Source organism: Moschus berezovskii, chromosome 13 (assembly GCF_049115385.1).
Source record: "Moschus berezovskii isolate FMDL1 chromosome 13, NW_MosBer_1.0, whole genome shotgun sequence".
NCBI lineage: Eukaryota > Metazoa > Chordata > Mammalia > Artiodactyla > Moschidae > Moschus > Moschus berezovskii.
The window spans coordinates 58,074,119-58,096,156 of record NC_142472.1 but is presented as its reverse complement, the minus strand read 5'-3'; the positions used below and the strand labels follow the sequence as shown (position 1 = coordinate 58,096,156).

At 35.6% G+C, this 22,038-nt stretch overlaps 1 protein-coding gene across 2 annotated transcripts in view; it reads right to left on the bottom strand.

The window, feature by feature from the left end:
* The window catches only part of BRCA2 (BRCA2 DNA repair associated), a 50,429-nt gene that overhangs the window by 16,520 nt on the left and 11,871 nt on the right, over positions 1–22,038 (bottom strand). For both annotated transcript variants that reach the window (XM_055426283.2, XM_055426284.2), the window contains exons 10-16: positions 19,306–20,409; positions 12,819–17,789; positions 10,444–10,539; positions 7,525–7,594; positions 1,565–1,974; positions 936–1,117; positions 22–209 (exon numbers count right to left, since the gene is read on the bottom strand). In XM_055426283.2, coding sequence (XP_055282258.2) covers positions 22–209; positions 936–1,117; positions 1,565–1,974; positions 7,525–7,594; positions 10,444–10,539; positions 12,819–17,789; positions 19,306–20,409 — 7,021 coding nt within the window. The remainder of the gene's footprint in view (positions 1–21; positions 210–935; positions 1,118–1,564; positions 1,975–7,524; positions 7,595–10,443; positions 10,540–12,818; positions 17,790–19,305; positions 20,410–22,038) is intronic.

The following is a 22,038-nucleotide window of genomic DNA, read 5'->3' as shown; positions in this document are numbered from 1 at the left end:
ATTTCTCTTTGCAGAGAGTACCTATAAAATTCTTCTTTTCCAGCCTTTCCATCATTGGAGGGTATGAGCCATCCACCATCAGCCAACTGTATTCCCTTTCCAGTCCGTAAACCTTCCTTACCAAAATAATCCTGAGTGTGAAACTGAAAAGCCTCTGCATTTTTGCTGTTAATTTTTACGCAGTGTTTAGAAACGCCATACATATATAGCTGCACAAAATAAATGATAGAAAATTTGGATAATGAGTAAAATACCATCAAACAAAAAAACATGTTTCATAGGAAAAAACAATTCAAACAAGCCAAAACTGAATTTACCCAAACTTTTTCATTTAAATATGAAAACAGTCACTATAAAAATATGTAACTTGCTTACTAGAAGCTAAAAAATTTTTATATAATATAAATGACCTTCAAGAGTCTGCGGCACCTTTCTCATTCCTTTGGTGTACCTGCCTCCAGGTCTATGTGTGGTAGAAAGTCATTGTGGGGATAAAAAAGTAACCTAATGTTTTAGAAAACCTCTTAAGTTAAAAAACTTAGAAAGGGCCCAGACTCTCATCTCTCCATTGCTCCAAATTCTAACTAGATAGAGCTGGCTTAGTAAGAATCTCTTTTAAAACTGTAAATGGCTCTTAGGTTCAGGGTTATGAGTTATTCACACTTCCTCTAACACCTAGCTGAGAGCATTTATAGTACTAAAATGAATACACTTTGAAGAGGGAAGAGGAGCAGTAACTTTAAAGCACAGATCACTTTGGTGGAATAAAACAGCAGACGGGAAGGAGGCTGCCACGGTAGGCCAATTAGGACACGATTTTACTCATCCATTTCTGCCTCAATTTGTTCTTTATTTAAACAAAACAATTTGGAGATGCCAGTTAATAAAGCAACACATTGCTATAAGAGTTATTAGCATTGTAGACAAAGGCATACCTGTTTGTGAGAACATGCAGAGGGAATTCGGCCTTCTACTGCCTCTCTGAGAGAGATTCTAGGCATAGTGGATGTTTTTGCAAGATACAGATTGCCTGGCTGTGGAAAAATACGCTGCCTTTGTTTCTTTCTAATTCGCATATCCTGTATATCTCTGGCATTCTGAAGATTTGTAATTGAATCTATTAAAAAACAAACAACAAAAACTGAAGTTGAATATAAAATATTAAAAGTACAACCCTTGTTCTATAAAATCATATCAATTTGCTCTAACTTTAAATCTTAAGGGATGAAAAAAGTTTCTACTTAAAAAATGTATAAAAGAACAGAAATAGATTGCTTTTATTTTGAATTTGGAAGAAAATTAGCAGCTTGGTAAAAATATAATCCAATAATAGCCATCCTAGATTTATGTCTAAAACTTTTTTTTTTAAACAAAAAAATCTACAAGTAGTTACCTTTGAAAAAAACATTAGAATAATTTAATCTTTGGACTTGGCATTACAAAAGATTTTTAAATTAGTAATCACAATGAAAGTGGGAAAAATCCTCTCCTCAAGGCATTATTTAATATAAGAAATAAATAACTGAAAGGCAAAAATATGTCAACACAAATTGTTACACAATACCTAAAGGTTCTTCTTCACCCTTGGTGAAAAGTATAGTCATTGTTTGATGAATTTCACAGTTGTTAACATTGTTTTCACTGTCACCAGAACCATGCTCATCTATGTTTTTTTGTTTTTGTTTGTTTTCCTCCAAATTAGCATTCTTGCCAACAAACTGCTCATCTCTGTGAATGTGCGATTTAGTTTTAAAAGGTGGGACAAAGACTTTCATGGGTTTGCCTATAGTTATCGAGTGTCTCCTTTTCTCATTTCTTGGGTCAGGAACCTTGCAAAGTGGCTGCCCTGAAATTGATAAATTGCTTGAAGACTTTCCCAAAGTCAGGTGTTCATAAAAGTGAGACTTAGATAAAAATTCTTGACCAGGTGCAGTGAAATTTGGGTTCTGTATTTCTTGCCGTTCCGTAGTTATGCTACAATGGGGAGAAAATATTTCAGTTTATTTACCAGTAAATGAATAAATGTTTCAGAATTTTTTTTTTGAGGGTCTCAACCTCAATTGCTACATGGCAATCCAATTCTGATAACCATTTTACATTTCATCATGGTTGCTTTCAAAAATACCACACTCTGCAAGTCTGTAACTGTCTCTCTCACACCAACTCCCAGCCTGACTTTATCACCTACAAATAGTAGAGAAGAGTCTCTCCTCCAGTTCAATCGTAGCTCCTCACTTACCTTCTTCACCAGATATCTCTCTACCCGTTCTCTTCTCACGGTAACCCCTTCACCTGTACTCTTGGCCCATTTAGTATCTCAACCTCAGGAGTCTTGCTCTCGCAATGGTCATTCCATATCCTTCCCTTCTCATGCGTCATCTGTTACACCTTTTTCACTCAGAAAGCCTTGCCCACCCTTGACTTTTTTCTCCGCCTTATCTCCCCACTTCAAGCTAATACTGTTACCTATCCCTCATGGTCAACCTTCTTCTACAGGTAATCTAAACTAGATGTTTTCAATTCCTCACTTTCTACTCACTGAACTCTCATTTCCCCCACTATTCTGTAGAAATTGTTTTCAATAAAGTTGCTAATGATCTCCTGAAGCCAAAAAAAAAAAAAAGCTTCATGTGTAAATATATTCAGCTTGACTCCTGACAGTTTTGAAAACTTCCTTTTTAAAATTCTCACTGCCAACATTTACACCATTATTTTCCCTCTTTTTTAAACTGTTTTGTCTTTTTTTTTCTTTCTTTCTCTTAAAAAAACATTCCTGCCTCTAAAGTTGGATTTATTCTGTGGACACTTTCCTGGGCAATGTGAATCAGTTACATTGCTTAAATCACCATCTATGTAACAACAAAAACATTAATCTTTGTTTAATTTGACATTCCCCGGATGTTATTCCTATACCGTGAACTGCATCAAGTATCAGACATCCCTACCTTGATGTTGCACACTCATCTCAAACTCAGCCTGTTCAAAACTAAAACTAATTACCTCCCAAGCATAGAAGTTCTTCCTCCATACTTTGTTGAAAACCTCATACTTCCTTTTAACCCAACCCTAAACCCTTGGAACTTGAAGTTATCCTAGAATTTATTTAGTTATCCATTCATCTAGCCAGCAAATAATGTGTTCCACTATATGCCAGGCAGTATTTTGGCTGTAGGATATAGTGACAAACCAAACAAAATCACAGAGTTTACATTCTAGTGGAGGGAAACAAACAAATGTCAGCTGGTATAATATGTTATGGAGAAAATTAAAGCATGATAAGGGGGATAGGAAATGTCCAGCAGAAATAAATAAATGATATTTTATATAGGGTGACAAAACATTACTGATGAGGTGACATTTGTATAGAGACCTAAAAGAGGTGAGAGAAAGACATGTAGGGACTTGGAAGGAGGTTGTTGGAGGCAGAGCGGACACCACATGCTAGGCTGGACACACATATGCCTGCAGCAGAGTAAGCAAGGGGTAGTTAGCAGGTGAGACTGGAAAGGTAACAACAAGGCCAGATCACAGAGAACCTGTGTAGCATGCCAAAGAATTCCAGATTGTATTCTGAGATGAAGCCATGCAACAGTTTTTGAGTCCAGAAATGACATAATCTGTCATTTCAATACTTTAAAAAGGACCCTGCCAGCTGCTTAGTTGAAAATTCACTGTGTCTAGGGAGGAGGGAGGAGGCAAAGTCAGAAGCATGGAGACCAAATCTACTGAAATAATCCAGGCAGTTTTATGATTACTTGAACCAGGTGTTAGGGGTGGAAGTGGTAAGAAGTGATTGGATTTGGGGTATATTTTGAAAGCAGACTTGTTAGACTTTTACATTTATAGGATAGGACATTAGTTTTGGAGATGTTAAGTTTATGATGGCTACAAGTCACCCAAATAAAAATGTCAAGCAAGTAGCTGAATGAATGAATATACTGTTTTGGGAAGAAATCTGGCTTAAAGATATGAATCTTGGAGTTATCACCAAATACATGGTATACAAAGTTATGAGAGCAGATGAGACAGTAGTGGGGAAGGGGAGGAAGAGAAGCCATTTGGAGCTGAACCATGGGGTAATTTAATATTTAGTGGCTGGGGGAAGAACTAGCAAAGGAAAGTAAGAAAGATAGCCAGTGGGATAGGAGAAGTAAGAGAGATGGCCCAGAAGCCAGAATAAAGTGTTAAGAAAGCAGGAGTGATTAACTGTGTCAATGCTACTGACGGGTTAACACAAGGATGGGGGACAATGTGGAGTTCACTGGTAATCTTGATGAGGGGTGGTAGTGGGTGGTGATAAAAGACTGAGATGGGTTCGGAAGAGAAAGGGAAGAGATGAAGTAGAGAAGGTGAGTTGAGACAATTCTAATGAGATGTGCTTTAAGTGGGGCATGGAAATGGATTGGTGGGATAAGGGAAGTCAAGAAAGTCTTTTCAAGATGGGAGATTTATAGCAACTGCCTACACTGATGGGCTTCCCTCATAGCTCAGCTGGTAAAGAATCTGGCTGCAATGCAAAGAACTGGGGAGACCCTGGTTCGATTCCTGGGTTGGGAAGATCCCCTGGAGAAGGGATAGGCTATGCACTCCAGTATTCTTGGGCTTCCCTTGTGGCTCAGCTGGTAAAGAATCTGCCTGCAATGCGGGAGACCTGGTTTTGATCCCTGGGTTGGAATGATCCCCTGGAGAAGGGAAAGGCTACCCACTCCAGTATCCTGGCCTGGAGAATTCCATGGACTGTATAGTCCATGGGGTTGCAACGAGTCAGACACTACCGAGCAACTTTCACACTGATGGGACTAGTCCAGTAGGAACGAAAAACTATCAGTGCAGGAGGGAGAGGTGACAATTGCTGGACTCGTTTCCTTGAATAGATGATCTAGATGTGATCGAATGCAGAGGAATAAATAAACCTGCTCCAAAACTTACTTTCATTGATTTCTTTTACTCTATTGTTTTTAAATATGAAGAATATGTGAAAATGAGGAGTCTGCTTTGCAGCTTTTATGATCAAGACATCTATTTGAATCTACTTGGGACAAATTTTGCCACTCTCTGTTAATGACTACCTGGCCAAATGGGGAATCTATCTTCCACCCAGTCTCTACTCTACCACACGTGCTAACTAAACGAAGTCTTGTTGTTCTTTAGTTGCTAAGTCATGTCTGACTCTTGTGACTGCATGGACTATAGTTCGCCTGGCTCCTTTGTCTATGGGATTCTCCAGGCATTCTCCAGGATTGTCCAAGGCAACTGAAGTAGGTTGCCATGCTCTCCTCCAGGGGATCTTCCTGACCCACGGATAGAACTCGGGTCCCTGACCCAGGGATAGAACCCGGGTCTCCTGCACTGGCAGGTGGATTCTCTACCACTGAGTCACCTGGGAAGACAATAAATACCTTTACTTCCTTACCAATCTCCTTGCAATAGTTTCTCTCTGATCTCTTTCTGAAACATACATCTGGTTATGTCGCTTCTCAGAAACATCCAAAAACAAACTATTGCCTGACCAGGTGTTGGGTTTGTCAGAAATGATATCCAGGAAGCTTTTTAGTCTGACTCTGCCCATTTCTTTGTTTCCTCCCTATCCTCACCCCACCCCCGTGCCTGACAAATCCCATGATGAAAGTCACACAACTTCTTACTGCATCCAGATTTGCAATGACCTCTTTAACAAGCACTCTTTACATTCCATCTAAAGTACTTTTCCTATTAAGCTTTTGTCACATAATTAGCTGCCAATTTTTCTATGTTCTCACATCACTTTGTTATATTCATTTCAGTATTTATAGCACAATAATTCTTATCATGCCTGGCTCTAAGACAAGCAATCCAGTTGGACTTTTTGTATGGTCTATTTCCCCTGAGCTCCTTTTTTGCCTTCCCTTTACTGTGGATACTATCTTTCATAGGAGCTTTCTTCCAGGGATGAGTGATCTTTGATTTTCTGTTCTCACTGAAGAGTGAAGCATTGAATAGCTGACTGAAGCTGTGTGCTGGTAAGCTCGTCAATTGTTGGCTTCACTGTCTGGCAGTGCAGTTTAATTTCAATAACTGCAACTATCAGTAGCCTTTTCTATTGGGCTGGTCCTAAGACCAAGAAAAAGAATCATTCAGTCTTTTGCCTACAGGCCCAGCTGCCAGCATTTGGGAGCGGAACGAGGCTAGGGGTTCTCACCACTTGAAATCCGGATTTTTACTTAATCTTTGTTTTCAGAGCCTTCCCCCAGTCCCATCCCCAATTCAGAATCTCTCCAATTCATCTTCTCCAGAGAATGACCTTCTGGTCTTTTGGTAGAAGAGGGATTTTTTTGCCTGCCTGCAGTGGGGGAGGGGAAAATCTTACATGGATTTTCAACTAATCTTCCTATTTTCTACTTCACCTTCAAAAGTATATGTTGCTGCCAATTTGAGTCTTTTTCAGGTTCTTTAGGGGAAACTGGGGAGACTGGGTAGACTTGGAAACTGCCTGCTCTAATGTCAAGTTTTAGATTTCTATGTCTTTCTAGTCATGATTTTAGCTTCAAAAGTTTTGTTATTTCAGGATTTTCCTGGTGGTCCAGTGGCTAAGACTCTGTGCTCCCAATGCAGAAGGTATGGGTTCAATCCCTGGTCCTGGTCAGCGAACTATATCCCACATGCCACAACGAAGAGTTCGCATGCTGCAACTAAGACCCAGTGCAACCAAATAAATAAAATATTAAAAAGAATATTAATTTTTTAAAAAGTTGTTGCTTCTTCTGAAACACTGTACTTACAGACTAGTACATTTAAAAAAAAATTCTCTTGTAACTAGTATGGTTTGGAGAGGGAGGAGAGATAAAAGTATATTTTTAATATATGCCATCTTTAATTTTTCTTTCACTTTTATTAATATAATTGAGATATAATATGTGTGTGCCTAGTTGTTCATTCATGTCCAACTCTTTGTGACCCCATGGATTATAGCCAGACAGGCTCCTCTGTCCATGGGGATTCTCCAGGCAAGAATACTGGAGTGAGTTGCCATGCCCTTCTTCAGGTGACCTTCCCAACCTGGGGATCTAACCTAGCTCTCCTTCATTGCAGGCAGATTTTTTACCGTCTGAACCACCAGAGAAGCCCATGAATACCGGAGTGGGTAGTCTATCCCTTCTCCAGGAGATCTTCCAGACCTAGGAATTGAACCAGGGTTTCCTGCATTGCAGGCGGATTCTTTACCAGCTGAGCTACCAAGGATATGCCACCTTTATTAATTGGTTTTGAGTAATTTCCATATCCTGCTCAACTTTAGTACCTTATCCATAAAATTGAAATAAAATCTATATGTCTACAAAGTTACTAAAAATGAGATAATAATATGTGTAGCAGTATAAAGTACTACCAGAGTACAGAATTATTTAATCCTGATGCAGGCTCTCAAAAAAGAGAAGTGTTAATGTCTTCACTGTATGTTAGAGCCAGTATATCTAGAAATATATTTTAAAAACCCACACTTTTACTACACTATATTAGTAGAATTAAAAAAAATTTAAAATGTCTTACCAAGAGGGTCCACAGGTAACTGGCTCTAAAGAAATGTGATGCATAAACAACCTTCTATCTTTCATTGTGCCTAAAAAAATATGTTTCACATTATGTATTAATGAATACATTTTATATTATATATTAATGAAAATCTAGTGAGAGATTTTATTTCCTATGTCTGTTCATTATACATTATTGTAACCATCTACACAAAAATTTGAGAAAATTATACATTTAAAATTTTTCAATGCACATAATGAATGCTTAGTTCATAGCTATCAAAAAGTTTGGTTCTCAAATTGATAATGATTAATACCAAATAACTCACAGTGCAAACATATATATGAAATCAGTATAAATTTAGTCAGCTGATGTTAATCAGAACTTGAAAGTGTTAGTGAATTGCCAATGAAAATATAAATCTTTAGGTTTATGAAGGTTGACAAGCTAAACTGTAGATATTATTCATTTTCAGTAGGTAACCTGTACTTCTTAAACCTTCCACTAGTCCATTAGTAGGGAGGGGACTGGTTGAATATTAAACCAGAATACACTCATATAGCCATGTGATCAAGCACTACATAATCACAAGAAAGAACGAGGAAGATCTCTCTATGCTCACTTATGCATGATCTCCAGATAAATTCAAACTGAACAACAAAGAAGGTACAAAACCCTGTGCACACTGATATCTTTTGAGTGAGAAAGAAAAAAATATATATATTCACATATTTACTTATTTTTACAAAAAGAAGCCCTAAAAGGATAGACCAAAAACCATTAAAAACAGTTACCAATATAATAAGAAGAAAGTGAGGAAGTTGGTGAACACTATGGAGGAGACAGTGATGGAAATAAGGCTTCTCTGAGTAAATATTTCTATAGTTTTGATGAATGAACTACATAAACATTCTATTTATTCAAATATAAAATTGAAAAAAGCAAATCTTAAAATTGAAAACAAAGTGAAACTAATTAATCTAACCTAATTATCAAATTGTTAACCACAAAAGAATTCTTTTGAGTGACATCTGAATAGAGAACTTTAACTGTACATTCCTTATGATATATATTTTTAGGACAAAAACTGTAAAGAATTCTTAAATCTCTCTTAGTAGTTTATGAATAGTAACAGTGGTACTGTAAACTTAAAGCTATTATACATATACTATAAGACAGTGATTCTCAGAGGGATCCATGCAACACTGGGAGGGAGTACCCACAACCCTTAGAGGGGATCCAAGCTGTCAAACTACCTTAATAATAACTGTAATTAATAATAATAAGTAGTAGTAGTTGTAGTTATATATATCTTTCTCACTGTGTTGACACTGGCATTGCTGGCGTGTCCTGCTGCATACTTTAGTGTGATAATTGTCTAAAGGAAATGCACTTTATGTGAACTGCACTAATCAACTTTTCCCCCAAAGAATTCCATTTTTACTTGAAAGCAAAACCAACAAACGATTTATTCAGAGTTGGGTATTCAACAAATACTTCTTCAAAAATGAATGAAATGAGCTCATCACTACAAAAAAACAAGTGAGTATTTGCTGCGAAACAAACTATTGTAAAGTTCAAGCTTTTAAACAAAATGACAATTTTGGAACGCTTTTATCTGGCTGTTACCTTGACAATTTCCCAATACTAAATTTTTAGATTAGATCAGTGGTGACATTAAGAAAAGTAATTGTTTAAGACTGTATAATGTGTCAATGTTGGAAGAGTTGCATAATTCTGAACTAATATTTTCAAAATGACTTAAGTATAATATTTTATATTTATAAATACTAAAAGTTTTCAATTTTAATGTTGAATATGATAAATATAAATAGAAATAATCCACATAATCAAATGCTCTTGAGTATCCTCAATAATTTTTAAGAGTATAAAGAGATTTTGAGAGCAAAAAGTTTGAGAATCTTGGCTGGATAGTAAAGCAAATAAGTAAATATGTTAACATTATTAGAACCAAGAATACAGCACTAAAAAATATAATAACAACAGCAGCTCTAAGCGTAGTTAGCACTCAAATCTTGTTTTTTAAAAAGTATTAACCACTGAAAGGATCTCTGGAAATTCCAAAGACTCTAGAACTGGGGTGAAGAATTACAATGACTTCTAGAAATCCTTCTGTGAAAATACAAAGCAAGAAAGTGTTCAAAGGTTAATTAAAGCATATTAAAAACAAAAACTCTTAAGAAATACTTGAAGAGGTCACTACTTACAAATTTGAAATGATTTGAGCATCAAAAAGAATGTTACCTTTTGTAAAGAAATACATTATTTACAATGTGTTCTTGTAAACTTTATATCCACATTATAAATAAGAATCTAAGAAATCAACTGTATCTAAAAGAGACAGAAAAAAATTCCTTTACTACCCTTAGTAGTGATTATCATACCAACTGCTCTTTACTCTGAAAATTGGTGAGTGAAGAGAAAGAATTCAATATTTATCCTGCCTTTTTAGAAAGAACTATATAGATAATCCTCAGTTGTTAAGAGAAAGCCCTTCCTTGCTAAAGAATCCCAGTTAATAAATGTATTAAAAAAATAACAGAATTTTAAAGTCACTATTTTTCAATCTCCAATTAAATAATCGATTCTGGTAAATATTATGAAATCAACTGGATTTTAGAATGTGAACTTATTTTATTAAGTTCTTACTAAATTCTCACAGCTTTTTATTTTAAAATTCCTTATTTGAGTATCATTTCACATTTCTCAATTATGGAAAACTTCCACATTATACCTGGTAGTATGAAGGAAAAGCTCACATAACAAATAAAGCAAGATAGACGTTTTAATAAACCACACTGTAAAGTCTTGCCCAATTATCCATATACCCAAAAGAGGTGAGAAAAACAACTTTAAGAATATTAAGTACAGTAATTAGAGAAGGAGAAAAGATACACATTAAAAAGCATATTTTACCATCTGGAGTGCTTTTTGAAGCCTTTAAGGATTTTCCTTGATTTTCTACTATGCTGTCAAATTCATTTAACAAGTTTCGTTTGATTGGGGGTTCTCCTAAAAAGAAATTCCCATACATGTTTTTAAAGCAAATATTGTCAGTTTTATTTTTCAAAAGTCATAGTCCATTTTTTAAAACTAAAGTACTAGCTTTTACAATGTGTTAAGTAAAAAATACATAATAATTATAATTTAAATAGTGAACATTCTATTTTGTAAGTGATTTTTGTAATTTTGTAATTTTTGTAGTTAATTTTTCAATGTCAATTTAATTTCTATTATTTTTTGACCATTTAAAAACCTATTTTTTAATTGGGTCGAGGGATAAACAGATGTACCAGATATCTTTTTTTTTTTAAATAAACTGTCACTTAATGTAACTCCGGGCATATTGGCAATAAGGACAAACAAAAAATTTCTTTAAACAAACTTTTTTTTTTTGCATTACACTCAAGAAGGAATTATACAGGTCCCTGAACTAGAGTCAGTGGGTAGGAGAAAAGATTTAAAATTACCAAAATTAAAGTACTGGCAAAAGTAATACGTACTTCTTATTTAAAAACTCTTCAAAGACTTAGAATAAACTTAAGCCATAATTGAAGTTATGCATTTCTGTGCCATATTGAGATAATGTGTTAACAGATACCTTTTTAAAAAAATATATTTATTTTGTTTATTTGGCTGCCTTAGGTTGAAGCATGTGGGATCTAGTTCCCCAACCAGGGACTGAACCCAGGCCCCGTGCATTGGGAGGGTGGAATCTTAGCCACTACACCACCAAGGAAGTCCTGATACTTTGTGTTTTTAGATGTTTTTTTTGATTTATTAAAGGAAGTGAACTTAAAGGATTTAATAAGTAAAAATGTCCTTGAAAGGCTTTATCAAATGTTCGATTATAAAGTGATTTAATTGTTTGACAAGAACCTGTACTATAAAGTAACCAGAAGCTGATTGTGCCTAGTCGCTCAGTCAGGTCTGACTCTTTGCAACCCAGTGGACTGTAGCCCATCAGGCTTCTCTGTCCGTGGGGATTCTCCAGGCAAGAATACTGGAGTGGATTGTCATGCCCTTCTCCAGAAGCTGATTAAGCTATATAATTTGCATCTAACAATAGTGAGGGAAATGAAACAATGACGCTGTTGAGAACACTTAGTAGAAATCTGAGTTGTTATTCCTAGGCATAAGGCCAACCTACTTTAGTGCACACATGAACAAAACAGGATCCTATAAATAAAGACATTATTTTCTATAAAAGAATTATGAATATCTTTAGCATCTGCACTTCAGAATTTTGCACTAGAGAATAGCAACAACAAGGTAAGTATTGTAAACTTACTATTCTGCCTATAACATGAACTTGGTATAGAATGTGGCATGGATAACTTAAGGGCAAAATGTACCAAGTATAAGAATGAACTGACCATCTTCAGTGTCTTTCTCTATAATGTGAAGGGCCTGGACAAGAAGACTTGTGAAAACTCAACTACTCTGTGAGTCTAGAATTTTAGGACTGACGTGCTTCAGATCATTCACTTGAAAGTTGGGGAGTTACTTTTGGCATTTACTTTAATTGTAACTAATCAACAGATTTAATTATTTACGATAACTCCTAGTCAAAGATACTAACGGAAAGAAAAAAAAATCAAACATCCAATTAACCTCATAATTGAACTGAGTTGTTAAATATACTATATTTAAAAGAGAAGTCAGAATGTAGTCCAAAAGGCCTTAAGACCAGAATACTATTTACTAAAAACAAACTTATCTTAGAACAGCTGCTAGATGGGAAAAAAAAGGCAAGCTAACCAACATCTATAGTCAGAAACCAGCTTTTAAAGTTCTTAATAGTCAGAGTCTGAAACTCTGTTCTCTCTCCCCATCTCTATGTATATGTATATAAACATGACTAAACCAATGATTTCCTGGTACACAGATTCAGCCATATCAAGAATGAAACCAAACTACACACACAAGTCTGAAAAATGTACTTAGTGTATAATTTCCTAATTGTTACAAGCTGGCATACCAGAGGGAGAAGGCAATGGCGACCCACTCCAGTACTCTTGCCTGGAAAATCTCATGGACAGAGGAACCTGGTAGGCTGCAGTCCATGGGGTCGCAAAGAGTCGGACACTACTGAGGGACTTCACTTTCATGCATTGGAGAAGGAAATGGCAACCCACTCCAGTATTCTTGCCTGGGACTCCCAGGGACAGGGGAGCCTGGTGGGCTGCTGTCTATGGGGTAGCACAGAGTCAGACACAACTGAAGCAACTTAGCAGCAGCAACAATTTAAAAAGCAACTGGGAGACCAAAAGGCAAAAACAGACACTTACCAACTGTGACAAGTGTATCTCCTCTTCTTTTTTCTATTCTTGAATTTGACAAAACTGTTTCCTCATTTTTTTGGCATGTAAAAGGAGAGTGTTTTGCATGACTTGGAAATTCAGAATCTGTCAGCTCACCATCTTCCATAAAAGCTTTGGCAATCTCTACTGCTTCTGTTTCAAAATAGTTCTCTGGGTCTTTGGAGTCAGTAGAACAAATTTCTCTATTTGTTTTCACAAGAAGATCAGGAAAAGTTTCAGTTTTCCCAATTTCCTTTTTTATATTTTTAGGCAAAGTTTGCTTTTTCCCCAAAAGATGAATGTTGTCACTGTGTGATACTCTGGTTCCTAAAACTGATTGTTGTTGGTCTTGCTTAAACTCAGAGAGATACAAAGAAACTTTAATAGAGTGATTATTTTCTGAAGAACCACTTTCAATGTTATAGTTGTTTGATAATTTAAATTCTTTATTGTAGGTTTTTTCCATTTTGGAGCTGACAGAGTGTTCTGGGGTTCTTTTATCAGTACCAGAGACAGGAAGTATCTTTGATACATCTTGCCTAGAGGTAGGTGAATGCTGGAGACTACATTCAGTTCCGATTAAATCGAATTCTTCAAACATTCCCTTAACTTTGCATAAGGCACTCTCAGAAACTGGAACGTGTTTTCCACTTGCTGTACTAAATCCAGAGAAAACAGATGATAGTAAATTTGGGGGGTTATGTGACACAGTATTTTCTTTTCTCGTGAATATGTCTGAATGCTCTTCATTACTTTTAAATGACACTCTGGAAAAGAGTTGCTTGGCACCGTCTTCTGACTTAGAAAATACCTGTCTTGCTTTTTGTAATGCAGAATCTGACACTTGGACAGATTTTCCACTTGCTGTGTTAAAAATCCCACAAGCGTTCATAGAAGAGACAGACCTGGGATGCTTTCCCATGTTAAATTTACATCTATCAGAAGTTTTCAAATCAATATGACGAAGTGGTATTTCAGAAACTTTCTCCAATCCAGAAATACTTTGGTTATGTTGTAAAATCGGTTCACTTTGAATGTCAGGAGAAACATCATGTGAATGCATATGATGTTCTTCATTATCTGGAGAGTTAGGGAAAATAACATCCTCTGAGTCACCCAATGCCTCATGAGAATCTGTCACAGTTTTCGTTTGGTCAGTGCCTGATTCAGTCTCAGTGTTTTGCTTAGTATCTATGTTCCTGCAGTTGTCTGTAAACCTCTCTCTCACTGTTGTTTCACATGAAACAAAGGCTATCTGATCACTTGCTGTACTGTATGCAGGTGGTTCGGTCTCAAAATTATTTGAATGAGATAAGGCCACTTCAACAGCTGTCTTTTTATTTTTGCATGGTGGAAACTTAGTCACAAGTTTCAGAACACAACTATCTTTGTCTAAAGCTTGTGGGTTTATGTTTGCTTCTCTTATGGTGGGTATTACTTCAGAAAAACTAGTGTTTTTCCTATCTTTGACATTCTTCACTACTGGCTCAATACCAGAATTATCAATTTTATTTTTTGAGAGATACTCTGATTTATTAAATCCCTCACTGGAATGACAAAAATCAGAATGATATGAATAGCTGTTAGGCATGCTATTGTTTAAGGAAGTTGAATCTTGCTTTTCAGAGAGGCTTTTGTCATTTTCAGTTATGATACTGTTTGAACTGTTTCCACATGAAGGATTTCCTACATAATCCCCAGTATATTCCTTTAAACATATAATTTTGGAGGAATTTATTTTTTCTGGTTGATCATTCAATTCTCCTTCTCTAAGCCATTTCTGGGCTTCAAGTAGCGAAGACTGACTCACAGAAATTTTTCTACCATGTCCTGTGTAAAACGCTAAAGCTGAGTTTTCAATGGCTGGACAAGTGGAATGGTTTGTGTAACAAGTTATAGGACTTTTTGCTGTTTCTTCTTCTGTATTTTCGTGTACTTTAACTTTCAGAGAGATACTGTGTGATGTGTGGAGATTTTCAGTTTGTCTATGTAAATGATCACTTAAGAACCTGGGTGGCATGGCAGTCTGCTCAGAAACAAGCTTTTTCTTCTCTAGAGAATTCTGCATCTCTTCATGCTTTGGGGCAGGTACTTTAACTATCTCACATGCTAAGTCAAGCCCTTCTTCACAAACCTCTCTGTCCTTTACCATCTTTGCCCCTTGATGGATAAAATCAGTCACTTCACTATTGTCTTGCTTTGTTTCATCAAAAAGATTTTTCACTTTGTCCAGAGATTCTTTGGCAATTTTTACTTTTTTCCCACTAGCTGTATGAAAACCCAACATGGTTGGTTCTTTGATCTTTCTGAGTTCACTTTTTTCTCTTTGCTGGAGTGTCAGTATTTGATTTTCAATACCAGCTGGGCTTTCTTTCAACATTTTGTTTTTGAACATACTGGTTTCCTCATGACTTGAAATGTCTATTTTGTTAATATTTATGCCAGAAAGTAAATCAGAATTTGAGGAATCTGAAAAATTATTCAATTCTTTTTCTGTACATTTTTCATCAAAGAAATTTACAACTTTATTTAAAGACTCCTCAGAGACCCTTATGTTTTTCCCACCTGCAGTCCAAAAGGACAAATCAAAAACACCAAAATCTTTTATATTTTGCCTCATCTTATTCACAGCTGGCTCCTTTTTATTTGACTTATCAAATGTTTCTTCAGCTTTCATAACTTCCAAACAAGTTAAATCTGACAAATCTTCTTTAATTGGAATGTTTTCCTTCTTCATAAAGTGATGAGATAATCTCAGATGTATGTTGTGTTGATCAGTATATGGTAAGCCACTTTTGTCTTTATGAACATAAACTGTATCATTTTTACTTGAAGCACAGCCATCAGATTCTCCTAAATTACAAACAAAACCAGTGCATTTGTTATCTTTGTTTTCAGTATTTCTCTTGAAATCTTCAGTATTTTCTTTGACAAAAATGCTGGTGGTCATTTCAAAGTTACTTTGTAGTATCAGTTGGCATTTATTATTTTCCTCACTTAAATTTTTATCATTGCTATAATTTTCTACCTTAAACATAGAAACATCAGAATCGTTACACTGATTTGAAGAGAAATTTCCTGGATCTACTTCTGCAGGAGTTTTCTCACTAACTTTCTCGATGTCACTGAACAGTTTCACAGCTTTCTGCAATGCTTCATTAGAAACATTCAGTTTTGTGCCACGAGCTGAATAAAAGCCCCTAAACCCTTTACTTTTACCTGTTAAAGAACCAGAAACACTTCTGTTACAGTTGGTTGTTGACAAGCAGATCAACTTTTGCTCACATCCAACTAAACCTTCACATTTCTTGCTGCTATCTACATGACTGAGAGATGGGGCACTGGCTGTGAGATGAAGATCAACATCTTTCTGCTCCTCAGAAGTGCTTTTCAAGACAGTCATCTGGGTTTCAGGCATTTCAAATGGATTACTCTGTAATATGTGGCTTGGTTTTCTGAACTGTGTAAATTCAAACTGGCTTCCTGATTCTTCCAATATTGTAGAAAGTTCTGTAATTTCTGCCTTCTGGCTGGGTGTTAAATTATGGTTTGAATTGAAGTCTTGCTTTAAAGATAAAACTGGAGGAGTTGTGTGACTGTTTTCACCATCAGAAACAACGGCACTACTCTGCACATACCCACACACTGTATCAACTGACTGTGAATCACGATCACGAGGTTGGCCTCCTTTCCTTTGATTTTCTAATGATTTTAAAATTTCAACCCAACCTAAGCTAGCAGGATAATGTTCTTCAATATCCCTGAAGAGCATTTTGCTTTTCTTAATGTTGTGTTCAGAGAGTTCTATCTCTTTATTAGAAGCTGTTCTGAAGCCATTTCCAAAACTGTGACTTGAAGTCAAATCTGAAAGTTCTGCCCATTTGTCCCTGCAAAAGTTATTTCTATTTGATTTCGTATCTGTATCTAGGGACACATCTAGCTTTGAATCTTGACCTAGAGTTATCTTTGGTTGTTGCTTTACGCTATTTCTATTCTTCTCCATAAGACCATGGACTGTATTTGATGAGACAGAATCTTTTGTAATGGATACTTTGGCTGCTTGTCCGCCATCCATATCTGTGCTTGTTACTATGACAGAGTTCTTGAGAACAGGTTCTCTTAAACAACTGAGGTCTGCCTCATGAACTTCCTTAATGTTTCCTAAAATAGGAATATTCCTTTCACTAGTTGTTTGAAAGATAAAATTATTTTCATTGTCCGGGGAAAGTTCTTCAGAGTTTGGGTTGATAGTTCTTTTTGAAATTAAAGTAGTTTCTTCCTGGTCTTTATGGATGACTGTGAGATTCATATTTTGGTAGCACTGTACTTTCACAGAAGGTGATGCTCCTGTTATATATTTTTCAGGTAACAACATCTCAGCTTTCTTAGAATTTTCATTTAAAACACATGTTTCTTGATTCTCTTCCATGGAAATATATTTAGTTAATTCAAAACCTGCTTCACAATTCTTAGATTTTATTTTCTCTGACATTTTATATGATTGTTTTCCTCTAGAAATCACAACTGGATTTGACAGAAGATCCTTGGAGCTAGGAGTTAAAATGGTGGTATTATCATGGTCATGTAAAAAACTTTCCTGGAATTGGAAGACAGTATCACTACATTCCTCTGAATGTGGCAATTCAGGGCAACATACTACAGACAAGACTTTTTCCTTTATATCTGAAATACCTTGGCTTTTTGGATTATCTTCACAATGCTTGTCCTGCAAGCATGACACATAATCAGTTTCTGTGGTTATAAATGACTGCCATTTTTCTTTATTAATATTTGTTTCTTTATAATAAAGATCCTGAGATATTGTTTTATTATTAGAAGAACTGCCTTCATTTTTCAAATATTTTCTCAGAACTGTCCCAAAAGAGCTGGTTAAAGACAAAGTTGGTTCTTCAGAATCATTCTGTGAACAGTTTTTTTGGATAGAAGAATGCAATGAACCTAAGCATGAAGACACAAAGTGACAAGATAAAATTCAAGTATCACCAATCACATTCACTGAATATTTTCCACTAAAAAGATAGTGTCTAAAACAAGAATTACATGAAAAGCAAGAAGTGAATGTCAAGTTTAAAGAAAAGAATTCTAAATATTCTCTATTTTGAAGTTATTACATTTCCCAACTAAAGATACAGAGGATCTAGTATTTTTTAATATTTATCAAGTCAATTAAAATTAGTATGTAGCTAGCTGCCATAAGTAAAATTCAAAGTATTTTTGTTAGAAAATAAAATTGGAAAAGAATTCTTTACTAATATTGATGTAATAGGAGTTAGAAAATCAAGGTAATGAAAAGGAACTAAAAAAGTAACCATTTCCTTTGGTTCAGTCTTTCACATTGAAGAAAAACAAAAAATGAACTTTAAAAACAGGTTCTACACATGAAGGGCCTGAAAGATTACTTAATCTCAATTATATATGCAAATATTTAATTTTATTGACCTTCTGAATCTATTAACAAGTCAAAATTATTAGTCTCATTTTATTTATTCACTAACCACTGTTTTGTTGGTTTTACCTCTGATATATACATTTTCCTCTAGAAATTAACCTAAATCTCAAACAGTTCTGTACTCCAGTTCCACCAAGCCCATTGTTCATTGAAATACTATCACCCACTCAAATATTCTCAGAGGGAGATAAAATCCCCTTTTAACATACAGTATGTATGTGTTAAGTCATGTCTGATTCTTTGCAACTAAATGGACTATAGCCACCAGGCTCCCCTGTCCATGGAATTTTTCAGGCAAGAATACTGGAGTGGATTGCCATTTCTTTCTCCAGGGGATCTTCTCAACCCAGAGATTGAACACACATAATAGCTAATGATAAATAAACTTTTCCTCAAATAAAAAATGGCTTTTACTATGCACACTCCTGACACTGAGATATAGTAATAACTCTAAGCAACCTCTAAATAGTTAAGAAAACTGTGTAACAACAACAAAAATGTCACTATTTTATGACTGCCTTACATTAAACTTAGCTAACAATTAGCTTTTTTTTCTATTTTTTATATGCTTTAGAGAAAATACATATTAAATAGCACAACATATTTATAGAACTGTCCAACTTGCATATAACAAATACTGAAAATTAAAGCAGGAATTAAGTAGCCAAGCTCTTGGTGTTTATCAATCACATGCTCTGTCTCAAGAGGTATGATTTTATATATATACATGTATATATGTGTATATATATACACACACCATGCAAATTGATCCAACAAGTTTGAATGGAATGATTCTGAACACTGGTAATCAAAGGCCTAAACAACAATGTCTGATATGGAATATATAGATTTTTTAAAAAATGACAGAAGACCAAAAAAAATTATAGAATGAAAGTAAGCAGTATGTTTTTAAAAAAGATTAAAGAAAGATACACATGTTCAAATTAGAAATTTATCACCATCCATAAAACTATATACACTGTTTACATACACACAAAGAGGTACCTGAATCAACATTTATAAGTGTACGTGGTGCCTCCAAAGTCTTTGCTTCAAATTGGGCTGAAGAGTTAGTGAGCTCTGATTCTTGGTCTTTCTGTATTTTCAGTCCTTGGTAAGCTGTTTTATCATTTATAACATAAATAAACTTTTTTGTTTTCTTTTTCAAGGTGGATATTAAACCTGTGCTCTTCGAAGCTACTGAAGTGTATTCGGTAGTGGCTGGCCAGCTCTCATTATCCCCTGAAATTGAACATACGGAATCCTCTTTCTGTGAGTAAATGGTTTGTATTTCTGATTCACTTTTAGAGTCTTCTGGTTCTTCTTTCAAGTTTGAATCAGTCACATTACTTGAGAAATCTTCTCTAAGTATCTTTTCAGGAGATTCTCTTATCCTGAAGATAGACTTTTTGATGCCCCGAAGTGGAGAAGAGTCAGTTAGTGTTTGTTGTCCCACAGGAGTGGGATCTTCATGAGATTCAAGACACTGCCCTTCATCTGTCTTGTTTACCACTGTTTCCTTATTTAATATCTTCACTGTTTTTGATATGCTTGAAACATGTGGCAAAGAATTTTCTGAAGTAATGAAGTTGGTACAGTCTTTCTCTGTGCCTATGAGGTCTTCTTCTGAATTAGTTTGGTCACAAGAAGAAATATGCAGTAGAGACGTTTTCTCCATCTGGGTTCCATTTAGACCTGAGATGATGAGCTGAGACCATTCAGAGACTGAAGATGGTACAACTTCCCTGGAGATTATGTCAGTTCCGCTCACAGTGGGCTTTTGATTTATTACATTTGAATCTAATGGATCACTGTCATTTGGTTCTGTTTCAGATACAAATGAATGCTTACTTTCTGTCATTTCCTTTTTAGCTTCTTCACATTCATCTGTTGTTTCATGGAAAATATTTTTCCTAGTCTTGCCAGTTTTTATTTTTTGTAGCTTTTTTGTTTTATATTTAGAAACACATACTGGCAAACTATCTTCTTCAGAGATACCTGCAACTGTTTCATGTACTTCATCTTCTAGGACATTTGGCATTGACTTTTCAAAATGGTCTTTGCAGCCATTTACTTTACCAAATGAATCCTCTAACATTTTCTCCAATCCTGTTAAAATTTAAAATATAAGTATTACTAATAACATTTTATAACACAACCATATAATTTATATTACTCTCAAACCTTTTTCATAGAAATATTATACACTAAATAATGCATAATTTAGCATTTGAAGAGTTATCCTGAATGCTAGCTATATTTTGGCTAGGGAGACACCAACCTTGCCCTGTTCTTCTGGTCAAGACTGATTCCAGTGTACTCACAGCCTTTTATTCACACTCAATTTCTAATAACCTTTCTTTACCAGGTCTATACAATAAAGTTTACTCAATTTTACTAGATAAATACAATTTAATTTTAAAATTTATCAAATTTTAAGTTCCAAATTAATTTTCTGGCCCTACAACCAGCAGTAAAATCTGATTTTATACAAACACACACACAAACAAGATACCCAATCTTATACATTTATACAGTTATACACACATACTAAGAACATGCAGTGATCAAGACCATCCCCAAGAAAAAGAAATGCAAGAAGGCAAAATGGTTGTCTGAGGAGGCCTTACAAATCTGAGAAAAGAAGAGAAGCTAAAGGCAAATGAGAAAAGGAAAGCTATACCCATTTGAATGTAGAGTTCCAAAGAACAGCAAGGAGAGATAAGAAGGCCTTCCTCAGTGATCAATGCAACGAAATAAAGGAAAACAATAGAATGGGAAAGACTAGATATCTCTTCAAGAAAATGATACCAAGGGAACATTTCATGCAAAGATGGGCACAATAAAGGACAGAAATAGTATGGACCTAATAGATGGGGAAACAGTGGAAACAGTGTTAGACTTTATTTTTTGGGGCTCCAAAATCACTGCAGATGCTGATTGCAGCCATGAAATTAAAAGACACTTTCTCCTTGGAAGGAAAGTTATGACCAACCTAGATAGCATATTAAAAAGCAGAGACATTACTTTGCCAACAAAGGTCCATCTAGTCAAGGCTATGGTTTTTTCATTGGTCATGTATGGATGTGAGAGTTGGACTGTGAAGAAAGCTGATCGCCGAAGAATTGATGTTTTTGAACTGTGGTGCTGCAGAAGACTCTTGAGAGTCCCTTGGACTGCAAGGAGATCCAACCAGTCCATTCTAGAGGAGATCAGTCCTGGGTGTTCATTGGAAGGACTGATGCTAAAGCTGAAACTCCAATACTTTGGCCACCTCATGCGACGAGCTGACTCACTGGAAAAGAGTCTGATGCTGGGAAGGATTGGGGGCGGGAGGAAAAGAGGACGACAGAGAATGAGATGGCTGGATGGCATCACCGACTCGATGGGGGTGAGTGTGAGTGAACTCCGGGAGTTGGTGATGGACAGGGAGGCCTGGTGTGCTGTGATTCATGGGGCTGCAAAGAGTTGGACACGACTGAGCGACTGAACTGAACTGAACAGAAACAGAAGATAATAAGAAGAGGTGGCAACAATACACAGAAGAACTATACAAAAAAGATCTCAATGACCCAGATAACTACCATAGTATGAAAATTCACCTAATATATTAAAAAAAAAAGAAAATTCACCTAGAACCACACATCTTGAAGTGAGAAGTCAAGTGGTTCTAATGAAGCATCACTATGAACAGGGCTAGTGGAGGTAATGGAATTATAGCTGAGCTATTTCAAATCC